General features: G+C 34.7%; 3 protein-coding genes across 3 annotated transcripts; 2 read left to right on the forward strand and 1 right to left on the reverse strand.

The window, feature by feature from the left end:
- Window positions 1-1,911: 1,911 nt before the first annotated feature.
- Window positions 1,912-2,214, forward strand: LOC110700846 (putative lipid-transfer protein DIR1). Its single transcript, XM_021878430.1, has one exon. It carries the CDS (start codon window positions 1,912-1,914, stop codon window positions 2,212-2,214), a length of 303 nt encoding a protein of 100 aa, XP_021734122.1.
- Window positions 2,215-2,326: 112 nt separating this feature from the next.
- Window positions 2,327-7,316, reverse strand: LOC110700311. Its single transcript, XM_021877831.1, has 5 exons — window positions 6,922-7,316; window positions 4,711-4,874; window positions 4,562-4,592; window positions 4,003-4,105; window positions 2,327-3,445 (listed from the first exon to the last, which is right to left on the reverse strand). Exons 1-5 carry the CDS (start codon window positions 7,051-7,053, stop codon window positions 3,333-3,335), a joined length of 543 nt encoding a protein of 180 aa, XP_021733523.1. The 5' UTR covers window positions 7,054-7,316; the 3' UTR covers window positions 2,327-3,332.
- A 987-nt stretch (window positions 7,317-8,303) lies between these two features.
- On the forward strand, window positions 8,304-13,116 carry LOC110700312 (putative SOS response-associated peptidase YoqW). The gene is made up of 8 exons (XM_021877832.1): window positions 8,304-8,978; window positions 9,550-9,709; window positions 9,804-9,889; window positions 10,846-10,955; window positions 11,294-11,359; window positions 12,032-12,141; window positions 12,245-12,310; window positions 12,479-13,116. The coding sequence occupies exons 1-8, from the start codon at window positions 8,884-8,886 to the stop codon at window positions 12,869-12,871; spliced, it is 1,086 nt and encodes a 361-aa protein (XP_021733524.1). The 5' UTR covers window positions 8,304-8,883; the 3' UTR covers window positions 12,872-13,116.
- Window positions 13,117-13,159: the final 43 nt, after the last annotated feature.

A 13,159-nucleotide genomic window follows, 5' to 3' on the forward strand; every position in this document is an offset into this window, starting at 1 on the left:
TGTCGGTATATATTTTAATCAACTAGTCTTATACGTAAATACTATTGAATTTTCCGCCCTCTATACACGAAAGCACATAGAAACAACACCGTTCCTTCTTTTCCAATTAGGATTAATTAAAAGCTAAGGGGTCATTTTATGTAATTAATTAACAAAATTGGATATCTAAATGATCAAAGTAATATAGTTTAATTTCTCGCATCATCATCATAGATCCATATCTCCTTAATTGTAATAAGAGTAACCATCTAAATGTGTCCTTTGGAATAAGAGGAAACTTCCAAGTTCCAACTATGAAGAGTCCAAAATGAATTCACGAGCCAAAGCTTAAAAAGGTGAAGACACCCTGGTTTCACTAATCAATAGACTTTAAACTTAGAGACAGTCCTTTAATCCCAAACAATGATCATGTGCCACATCTATTTTTAACTATACCCGATGGGGCAACCACATCCACTATCCGCTATAAGCCAAACCCCCGTGAAATTTACACTTTTTAACTATGTGCTACAAGTATAAACATTGATTTTTACTATTTTTTTTAATGTTAGTTGATTTTTTTTAAAAAATGTATTCCGTACAATTATATAAAATTATTTGAATGAGTTTCCTATTATCCATTCTATATCCGACCATATATTTATCCACTTCTAAAGTACTTGTATTTAATTTTATATGGAGTAGGTGCTAATGAAATAATGAAATTTTATTTAGAAAATGCACTTTTAATTGGTGATACATTACTTTATATGGTCAGGCATTTGTCATAACAATTACACAATAATCCTAACTAATTAAGGTAGCAAATTACAAGAAAGCAAATTCATTAAACATATGAAAACTAAAAATATAAACTAAGGATAAGTCGTGTATTGGTGAGATTATATATAGAGATTGAACAAGTTTGTGTAGTCCTAGTTAGTTTTCATGAATTTTCAAATAAATTTGTTTAATAGATAAACGAATAAATTTGAATAATAACACTTTCATAGTTCAATTAATATGTAGGGAAAATACTATTCAAAAATAATATAAAATTGTAAGGAATATATAAGCTATACCTCAATCTCAATAGTAACTTTTTTGTGTGACTGACCACCACATCGTGTGGCAGGGGTTACTTGTAAAGATTACTTATTCAGGAGTTACTTGTATATGTAAAGGCTACTTGTAAAGGTTACTTATATGAGTTACTTATTCAGGAGTAATTACTTGTATATGTAACCTATTTAGGGTTACTAAGTTACTTGTAGAGGTTACTTACTCAATTGGTTAGTGTGTGTGAGAGTAACCCCTAATCGACCGAGTAACCCTTGAATAAGTAATCCTGAATAAATAACCCCTATAATTTACCCCACACCAAACGAGTGACCCCTGAATAAGTAACTCATAACCAAACGAGTAATTCCTAAATAAGTAAACCCCTACAAATAACCCCTAGCCAAACGAATAACCCCTGAATAAGTAACTCATAACCAAACGAGTAATTCCTAAATAAGTAAACCCCTACAAGTAACCCCTACCCAAACGAGTAACCCCCTACAAGTAACACGGCTATACGGTGTCACCAGTCACATATAAAAAATTATGTCTCAATACTTCCAATACCTTAAATTCTAAACATCTTAATCAAACAATTTCCTTGAAATACACACCTTACCAAAAGAAGTTTAGTCTTCAATAGTGTAAATTGTCATTCTACGTATATCCTGCCAATTTTCAGTCACGGGAGCCAACTACTGGCTAACATATATTCCCTCTTACATTTTTCTTTTGTTTTTTTTTGACTATTTTGCTGCTTTTTTCTACTGTATACTCCTATAAATACGCAAACAAATCAAGCTTATTGAGATCAACCTTGTTCAAAGAGAGAGTGAGTTACATTACAAGCACACCAAATAGTTGAGGATCATGGCAATGAGAAAGGCAGTAGTGTTTCTTGCAGTGATGGTTGCAATTTTGGGGGCTTGCAATGCTGCCTGCAACCTAAATGTGCAGGACCTGATGACCTGCAAGTCCGCGGTGGCTACAAGCAACCCAACGAGCCCATCCCCAGCTTGCTGCAACATGGTCAAGGGTCTGAGTGCCGATGATATTCAATGTCTGTGTAACTACAAGAATAACCAGCCGAGTTTGCTACGTGCTTTAGGGGTTGACCCTCAACGCTGCACCCAGCTTCCTGCTATGTGCAACCTTTCTCCTATTAACTGCTGAGGCTTTGCTTTTTGTTTAATTTCTCTGAAGATTTATTGTTGTTGCTTAATATTTCAAGATGAGTGTGCTTGTAAACAAATTAAGCTTTTTCTTTGAATTAGTTTGGTTGATGTTTTTTTTTTTTTTTTTTTCACAAGTGTGGTTTGTAATGTGTACTGCTTAGGTTATTGAAGCAAATAAATGTAAACCAAATGTGGTTGCAACTTGCAAAAGTTTCTTCTTTTACGTCAACCTTGGTTATCAAAATTATTGAAATTGCACAAGTTTCTCTTTATCTGTTAGGAAAGTTTTCGATTCGCAAGTACTCACAGAACTCAGTTCACTTATACGGTTATACCTGCCTTCATACCTAGCTACCTTCATACATAATCTAGCAATTAAAACCTAAAAAAAGTAAGGAAAATCCTGCAACATCATACCATCAATCACTGTTAAAGCTATCCACCACAGAAACAAATGCATACTTGGCAGCCTATACTAGTTATATTGAAAAAATTGAACTTATAGCAATAAGACCAATGACCCCCAGTCTCAGTTTCCAGAGTTGTCACCAAGCAGCAGAGCAACACTGAAGACAACCATCTTATTTTGTTGCAATACCTTTGAACAAGTAGAGTTGATGATGTTAAAAATTGTTCTTTATTCCATATTAGTTCCAATACATAACAAATTGTTCTTTGACATAATAAACTCCTAAAAATTATTCACTAAAAGAGTTGTTCATCAGAACATGACAGGAAGCACAACAGGAATCCCTCATGAATTTATATTCTTCATCGTAAATAATACATCAAAAGCAAAAAGTCAAAGTCTAATATAGATTTCACTTATAGAATCTACGCTGTTCATTTCCAGCAAACCAATCAGCACGCTCATGGCAAAGCCTAAGAAACTGGACTTCGGCCAACAAGGATGAACTCTTAAAAGTTTTGGTCGTAGGCACCACTGTGCTTTTTCTTTCAGGACCTTCGTTATAATCCACAAACAACCCCCTTACCCTAGGTTGGTTGTATGAGAAAGGTGTCTCAAAAGTGGTTTATTCAGCAAGAGATTTTTCCCAAACTTCCTCAATTTAAGAACTATGGTCAATAAACTGAACATAATCCATTCAACAGCTTTTAATCTTCTTTCTCTTCCTCTCCAGAAAAGTATCTCTCTGCATCAAAGGGTTGATTCCTGAAGGGTGGTCTATGATCACCAACTGAGTTTCTCGTGTTCATTGGTGCAAAAGCTGTAGTAGGCATGCAGAACATGTCACATATAGTAATCTTAAGCATTTTTAAACCGATATATTCCATGTCTAAATTCATAAGTCAGCTTAGCACTTTATTCTTAAATATGCACGAGTCATGTATAATAAACCACAGGCTGATAATATATCCCCAACTCCTTGTAGCTTGTTTTCCCTTTTATTCTTAAATATACACTCTTTAGCAAGAGAAAGGGGCTTGGAGGAGTTCAAAGAAGAAATCTGAGAAGTGAATCCCAAGATATTATCCTATACTGTAAATACAAGAAACTCAAAAAATGCTACTACCTCTATTTCATGTTATTTGCATGCAGTAAATGAGTTTGCATGGACTCTTCAGAAAAATTTGTTTGTGAGTGTGAAATGGAGAGAGAAAGATAGAGATGCATGTGATGAGGGGAGAGATTGAGAAAAATAACAACTTAAATAAGTAATAAAATATTTGTTGCAAATAATATGAAACATCTATTTTTGACAAATGTTGCAAATAATATAAAAAGGGTTAGTATAAATTTAGGAAACCTAAATATGAGACTTACCTTTGTCTCTCATTCTCATCTCTCTGTCATATTCAAATTTATCCCGAATTTGGTGGACTTTCTCCCAAGTTTCAGTTTGTCTGTTCCTTGACAAACCTTGTTCCTGCATTGAAAAATGGTAACTCTGTGTTTAGTACACAAGGAGCAGGGACAATTTGGAAATAAACCATCGAAATACATGCAGTCCAACTGTCCAAGACAGTCGAGAGATGATTAATGTTTTCTAATATTGTAAAATTAGTTTAATTACAAAATGGCACCCACAAAAGAACTTCAAGCTTCTTAATGGCCAATGCAAAAGATATATTGGTAGACTAGTCATACGCTCACAGCCTCACATACAAGAGATACAACCACTAAATTGGATTGGGTGAACCCTATACGACCACATTCAAGAAAAATGAGAATTGTTGCAATTGCACCAAACACCCTTGAAAGACTTTTGACATGTATACATATAATCACCATTACTGAATTGGTAACACACACACACACACACCAATAAGTTCATTATACAGTACAAACAATGTTCAATGTCAACAAGTTCATTATACAGTACCTGGAGTTGCCCTGCATGTGATCCACCTCTCCTACAAACAATAGACAGATAAAATTAGAGATACAGATAAACCAACTCACTAGTCACTATACTCGTGGCAGCCTGCATATATGAACCAGTAACAAAACAAGCAGTCATAGTAGACAAACCTGTAAGGTGAAAAGTCTCCATCATCTTCTTCTTCAGGAGAGTCGTAGTTTGCATGATCAGCAGCAAGCTTTTTAGAGTACCCTTCATCCCAATATAACCGTTCCCAGTTCTCTCTGAGCTCATTGTACAGTTGCATGTACTTTTTGCAGAAAGATTCTTGCTCCTTAAGAGTAAAGAAGAAGAAAATTTTAAGCCTAAATAAAGGTTAACCATAAGGCGAGCACTCTGTATAAAGAATATACACAAAAGAAGTAGAAATGTAGAATCTATTATCAATATTACCAGTCATTGTCATCAAAAAGCCTAATCAGTAGTTCTACATACATGGTGGAACTTATCAACAAGAACTTAAACACTTTCAGCCTTTCTAGTCATTCGTCCTTTGGATTATAGTAACAGCCAGACAGAAACATCCTATTAGGTCTGCCATGGCAGGCAACAGCAACAGAAGGAATTCAAGAAAACATAATCAAACCACTAGAAAAGGAAACAAAGGTTGAGCCTAGAAAACTTATAGGAAAATTTTCACTTTTGTACCCTAACGTTAATATAGTCCCACCTTGGTTCCCTGTGGTTTTAATAATTTTACTATGGTGCCATGAGCTTTTAAATTTTGTTTCACTATAGTGCCCTATGGCTTGGTGATTCCACTTTGGTGCTTAAAGTTTAAAACTTTTCTTCGCTTTGGGGTCTGAAAATATATACGGAGTATATTAATTATCATTTTGTAACAAACAATTAACTTCTCTGGTCCTATATTGTTATAAGGATTTTTTAAAAATTGTCAATTCTAATTACTAAGAAATTTCTTTAGATTATGTTTGTGGTTACTTTATCTTTGACAGGGATGACTCATTATTAAGTGATTCTCTCAAGTCTAATTTTTCCATTTATAAATAAAATTAGTTTTTAGATATCATAATGTTAATCAGGTTTAATAGGGGTAATTATACTTTGTATTACTAGTTCATCCCTTTTAAGAGTTAAATTACGTCCACTCGATGTAATAGTTAGGAGCAAAACAACTTTTCTTTAGATTTTGGGAATTAAATTATATCCACTCAATGTAACAGCAAAGGGAAAAAGAGAATTTATTTTGAAGAACTAGTAACATTATTTCTTTATTTGTTAGAATTCGAGTGAAATAATAATATGAACAAAATAAGATTTATTTTTAAATAGAGAGATATTAAGAGTTTTTTATACATGAAATACGACTAACCAAAGTTTTTTTACAAAAAGAAAAGAAAAAAAAAAAATCCTTGTAATGAAATTTGGAGTACGACTAAAAAAAAAGTTGATTGCCTGTTACAAAAATGATCATTAACATATACTCTTAGTGCACCTAAGTGGGAAAAAAAAAATTGTACAAACCAAAGTGGAATTACTAAACCACACAATGTTGAAACGAAGTTTAAAAGCTCATGGCACCAAGTTAAATTATTGAACCACAACACCCAAAGTGGAATTATAGTAAGCTTCATGCCACCAAAGTCGAAATTTTCCAAGCTTATATGTTTTTAACAAACCTAAGCTAGCCTCAAACAATGCTAAACATGGCTTGAACCCTTCACCCAATCATTTCTCGTGTCAAAATGAAACTTGCAATTATAATAACATCAAAATAACAACACAATATGAATCCTTCTTTTGCTAGAGCAAATAATATTAATCCATTCAAGCTTCAATCGAACCCTTGTCAGAATGAAATATTGTAATTGCGAAAGCTTACAAAACCCAAACCACATATACCCTAAGCAAGCATCCAAACAAGCTCATTAAGCTCAACTGCACTAAAAACTTAAGCAAACCTCAAAACTAATATAAAGGATATATGATCAAGCACAACAACAACCTAATTAAACTAATGTAAGTTACAAATTGAAAGGCAGAAATTTAAACATTTTTCAAAATCACAACAACAACCAAAAAAAATAAGCAATTGATGTCAAACCAACATTCTCCTACTAAATCTGATACAGGACACTTGTTATGCAGTTCATTATAAAAAAAGGCAGGAATAATCAGAAATGCCCTACAACCATTCCTCTTGGGAATTTTAACAAACAGTTGGTGTGCATGCCGCGATTCAATTCAAACCCCAAATAAATCAACCACCCTTTATAAACCCTAATTTACCCAATCAATTTTCAACAACAAAAACTAAAATTGATAATCAAATTAAGGAAGATAGAGAAAGAGAAACGAACAGTCTCTTTAAGAACAAGACGAGTGCGGCGCATAAACTGGTCGCGAAGCTGCTTGCGACGTCTATTGGGAAGATTATCTCTGGGAATGACGAAGCGTTCTCTTAAAGGGACGTTTTCTCCGATTTCGTGCATCTCGCCGTCGATAACCCACCACTCCGATTTGTCGTCGGTTTTTTTTCATTTTAGCAGTGAAACTTTGACGACGGCGGTTCCGGTAATGGCCGGCGTCGGTGCCGGCGAATCGGAGTTGCAGAAGACATGGGCATGGGTTTTGTGTTTGGAGTCGCCTTGCTATTGACAACATTTTTTGAGTGCCAATGTTTCAATTCTAAGAGCCCAGGTTCTCAACTTGGTTAACCAATGTTGGTTATTAGTTCATTCCTCGATTCAAATGAGGTCGGGTTTTCATCTTTGGACTTAAGGAGTGAAAGTCAATTATTGTCTAGGGTCAAAATATTTGGGTCACTATTAGTCTATTAGATGTTTGAGATTGAATTCTTAGGAATTTTATTTTTTTTACTCAAAAATTCAATCTTAATTATCTAATGGAGACCAAAATAATTATGATTGAATTTCACCTAAATCATTCTGCCATTTGTAGTTCTCTCTACTCATTTGTAGTTCTCTTTACTCTCGTAGATGTATGAGTTACTTTTTTTTTAATGAAAAAAGAGATTATATTAAATTAAAATATGATCCAAGTACTAATTTGATTCTATAGTTTAGCAAAAGATCAAGTTGATTACTCTGTCTACACCAATTCGATAAAAGCATAAGCAAAAACAATAGATTTCCTAACAAATACAATAGAAGAAGAACACTGTCAACTATTATAATCGGGTAGATTCACCACAGTACAAAAGATAGTAACATCACTAGACAACAATGTCATTAACTTCTCTTCCATAGATATCCCTAGCACAAAAAGGAGGAATATCAAATGACTTTCCTATTCCACCAATACCATATTTGTCAACATCATATTTTAGCCGGGGCAGTGAGCCACCCTTCACTTCTGTAGGATTGTAGGAATGTAGCTAAACTCAAATGTGCAACCTTTCCGTGAGCATTCTTTTCATGTATTATAGAATGGCTCGTAACTTCCTACCAAATATTCTTAAAATTTCTCGTGTTTAATGTTCCAAACAACCTTGGTATTGTGGATTATTAATTCAAAAGAAATTATCATAAGATTAACCTTAAATTGTCTTAAGCGTTCCTGACTAAAGAAATTACTCCTACTTACTAGTCTCTTAGTTTTGTAATATCTGTTAGGTTTAATATTTCTTAGAAGATGTGCCTATGCTAAAGTCATCGAGCCACGAAGTGTAAAAGAATCACAATTTGCAAATGACAAACGAAAAATTTCATTTGCAAATTGACAAATTTGAATTTTCATATGCTGACTCAACAATCACAATCTAAAAACTCATAGACTCAACAACCACAAATGTACAAAGTGCATATCCACCATGAAATTTTACTAGAAAACTTTGACTTATTAGAAGATTATTTTATTTCCTTTTAAAAGTGGAGAATCATGGGTTCTCATTCCTCAACATGCACTTAATTTAGAAAATCAAGATACACTACCTTAATTTCAAAATTATATCTATTCAGTTCAGTTCAACTCTAATAAGTTCAGTTTAGCTCAGCTCCTAATTTCATTTCATCATAAAATATTCAGTTCAGTTTAATTTAGTTAAATTCACTTCAGTCAGTAGACCCTTAATTAAGTTCAATTTCAACTTAAACCCAAAAAAACAAAAAAAAAAAAAAAAAAAAAAAAATCAATTTCAAGTTGTTGCCCTCGACCTCGTAGGGTGTTACACTAAAACGCCCATTTCCCTTCCCGCGTTTGCAACTGTACAGTTACCAAAAAAAAGTTAGTGTGAGAAGAAGAAGAAACCCAGAAGCTGAAGAACCCAGCTACCATAGCAGAGTAGGAGAGAGAAACTAAACATGTGTGGAAGATGCCGCTGCTCTATCCGCCCAGACGACGTCCCTAGAGCTTGCCATCTTCGTGATACTTCCGTTCGTCAAGTTGATGTCGACCGGTATTTCCTCCTCTCTTTTCAATTTTCAGCTTCATTTAACAAATTTATTGTATAATTTTTGTTTCTCAACTTCCTTTTGTTCATTGATTAATATTAATTTTAGTTTAAGTGCGACAAATGTACCCTCTATGGTTGAACTGGGTTGTTTTTGTTTACGTTTTTCATTTTGATTATGGCATTTATTAGGGTTTTAATTCAAGTTTGGATTTGTAACCAATTGAAACCTTACTAGTTTCTCTAGTGATGAACTGGTTGATTCGGATGTTTGTTTGGGTGTACTAATTTACACAAATTAGGCCCCATTTTGTTCACTGGTGATGACATATTCTAAAACAAAAAAGTTTGAATAAGTTAAGATAAGTTCATACAAAATGATTGCAAACAATTTAAGTTAAGTTCAGGCAAAATAAGTTAAATTGGACAAACCCCAATTCACTAGGATATACTGCTAAGTCTACAATTGATTTAAAGAACAGCTTTGAGCGTTTGATTTTCTTTTTATGCATACTATGAGAAGGAGGAGTGTATATATATGGCTATATGCTAAGACTGAATAACCTATTTGTTTTAGGTACCGGCCTGCATATAATGTCTCACCCGGATCTTACCTGCCAGTAATTCGTCGTGAAAGTGGTGGAGATGAGGGCTACACTGCAGCTGTACATTGTATGAAGTGGGGGCTAATTCCTAGCTTCACCAAGAAGGATGAGAAACCTGATCACTACAAGATGGTACTTATTAATTCCCTTTCCTCCTTTTTCTTTGAATACATTAATGATAGTTTGTAGTAAGAGATTGAGTTGCGTGTGTTGTAAATATTCTCAGTTTAATGCAAGGTCTGAACCAATTGGGGAAAAGGCCTCATTCCGTCGACTAATTCCTAAAAACCGGTGCCTTGTTGCTGTGGAAGGGTATGAGTGTAATTTCTGGATCAATTTTTTGATTTCTTTTCATGATTGCTGCAATATTGTAAATATGGTTGTTTGATTGATTTTACATTTGGATGCTCCTGCCTTGTCGATGTGGAGTATTTTTTTTAGTAGCCGACCCCACTTATGGGATTAAGGCTTTGATTGTTTGATTTTTATTTTTATTTTTTTTTAATTTTTTAATTTTTTTTTATATATATAAATAAATGCAAATGTGATTTTAGCATGGTCACCAATATTGATTAATATGATTATGGGTTTCAGGTATCAGCATCCTTTTGCTGCTGGTTGTTTCTTGTATTAGGATATTGATTACTTCCTCTTGAATGTTATATATGGAGTACAATATAATCTAATGCAACAAAAATCATTTGAAGATGCAACTTTGAGTGAATTTCTGCCTTATGATTCTCTTCATTGATTTTGCTGACTTTGTTATCTGATAAATTATGCAACTTGTTCAAGAGTCTAGCATTGCATGTTGCACTGTAGACCACCAATCCACCATTGTTGGTCCAAGGATTTTGATTTTAGCATCCTTTTCATGACATTGTAAGACAACACATGTGGTTCAGTGCTCTGTATTGATTTGTACTGCTGTATAAGCATCTTAAAAACCTTTCAGCCGAGCTTATTTCTGTTGGTTCTCAAATAGGAGAGCAACATGTAGAAATGAAAGCTTTAACTGTATTCTTGGCAACTTTGCCCATATCCTGTAGATCCGGTATGTCAATCAAGAAACTTGGAGTTGGGGTATCTTCCACATTTCCTTCCTGATTTTGTCCAATTAAATGACCCCCCCCCCCCTCCCCAACAAAACAACTAACTGCTAGTTCTGTGTACTTTTTTTTCCTTTTTCTTTGACCTAATATTTCTCAAATGCTACTTGCCTGCTCTTTTTGTGCATTTCTTTGACTCGTGTCTTATAATTTGGTTAGGTTTTATGAATGGAAGAAAGGTCCTAAGAAGCAGCCGTATTACATTCATTTTAAGGATGGTCGCCCTCTAGTGTTTGCTGCCCTCTATGATTCCTGGAAAAATTCTGAAGGTCAGTTTCTGTTCTACTTTCTTTACAAATCGTGGAGTTCCATTTGATGGAAGGTTTACTTTATCCAGAGTTCTATTTTTGAGTTTAGATAGTCTTTGTCATACCATGATCTAAATATGTGGATTGTGCATTTGATTTATCAGTCACCACTTACCATGGTGATCTACTGATCTGTATGTGAATTATTACCCCTTACCCTGGTCAAAGAATGAAGTATATGGGCTGTTATTGTTGAGCTATTCTATGTGTTCATCTTTAAAATAATTGCAATATGTAGTGAACAGATCAGGATGTCTTGTCTTCTACAAACTCTTACATCTTTTTAATGTATCTTGCAGGAGAAATTCTCTATACATTTACCATCGTAACAACTGATTCATCATCAGATCTTAAGTGGCTGCATGGTAATCAATTTCCCCGTATTGCTTACTTGGGATGATTTTCTTTTTGTTTGATTTAAGGTTTTCTTAGGGGATTGTGGAGGTGCTATGTGGGGTGGGGGGTTGAAGAACTGAAGAGTAGAATGCCAAGAAAGTGGATTATATGTTCGTATTTAGTGACTCTCAAGCACATTGTCTAATTAATAGTTTTGCCACAAAGAATGAGAGTGCTGATAATGGTCACTTTCTACTTACTATCGCATTTGATACCTTAAGGCTGATGGCGATCGTAACAGGACTTGATTATCTGATTTATTCACCCCTGCGTTCTCTATTTCATCCCCCCCCCCCCAATGATGCAGCGTGAGCTTTAGGGTGAGACAGCTGCCTATTTTATTATGCAGGAAGAGGAATCTTGTGGTTGCAAATATATTCTCTTTCCTAATTATTACTCGTACTTTTACAGCTGGAGAAACACCCTACAATTTGTTGTTATTCTACATTATCAATTTGCCATGTTGGAAGATACACTCTCTCATTTAATCTCACATTTGTAAAACATGGAGATCATATCTTGTTTTTAATTTCTATATCTTGTTATTGCAATCTTATTGCCTATGTTGGTCGTTGCTGAGATAGATGGTTATGAAAGTTATAGGTTTGCTGGCTTGTTATGTACTTCATTTTGATGTACAGATAGGATGCCTGTTATTCTGGGAGACGAAGCCTCAACAGATTTGTGGCTGAATGGTTCTACAGATACCAAGTTCAATTCAGTGCTTAAACCATATGAAAAAGCAGATTTGGTTTAAATATTTAAAGGTTTTGCATGCAGCAAAGTTTTCACTGTAGGAGGTTGGCATTGTTTATAAAATAGTGTGAACCTTGATGATTATTTTTTCCTGTCAGACTTGGTATCCGGTGTCAATGGCAATGAACAAGGCATCATTTGATGGTCCTGAATGCATCAAAGAGGTATGGCTATTTTATGTTACTTGCATGTCATACATAATGTCTACAGTGAGCTAAAAGCATAGCAGGCATCTATGAGTATGGTGTTTTTCGTTTAATGATTTTTATTGGAGAAGGGTAGGAAAATTACGTAGGCAAAAGAAAAATTGCTGATAATATTATGCTGTGCAGATACCATTGAAATCTGAGGAGCAGTCCAACCCTATCACGAAATTTTTCTCCAAGAAAGGAACAGATGATGCTAAGGAATCAAATAAGACGATTAAGGAGTCTATGAAGAATGATGTGCAGGGTGATGTTAAAGAAGAAGCTGAGGCACAAGCAAATTTGCAACCGTCATGCTGTGGAAGGACAGTTACTGAGATAAAGTCTGATGTTACCACTCTGACTCCTGAATCTGACTCCAAGATTGAGGTGAAACGGGATTATGAAAAGTTCCTGGTTGATTCCAAGCCGAGCACTGATGAACTTGGTAAGCTACCCCAGACTCCCTTGAAGAAGAGTAAAGTTAAGGGTGGAGCTGAAAAACAGGCCACGCTGCGCTCATACTTTACTAAAAGCTAGTAGTTCTCTGCTTTTGTAGGTTTGCTTGTTAGTTGTAACTTGTTGCATATGTACATATTGTACTGGTTGCTTGTAGAGTTGTAGGAGTCCAAGATCTCATGCTCGATGGTTTCATATTACATCTTCACACATCCACCCCTTGTTGAAGTTTAAGGATATGTCTTGTGTGAGTCACTGTCTCTTTGCTTTTTTGGAACCTTGTTTGATGGTGGAATTTTAATGGATGAAAGGATGAGTTTTCTTTTGTTTGCGTTTGGCAAAAATTTGCCTTTGATATATGTCAAGGTC

This window comes from Chenopodium quinoa, unplaced genomic scaffold (assembly GCF_001683475.1).
Source record: "Chenopodium quinoa cultivar QQ74 unplaced genomic scaffold, ASM168347v1, whole genome shotgun sequence".
Classification (NCBI taxonomy): Eukaryota; Viridiplantae; Streptophyta; class Magnoliopsida; order Caryophyllales; family Amaranthaceae; genus Chenopodium; species Chenopodium quinoa.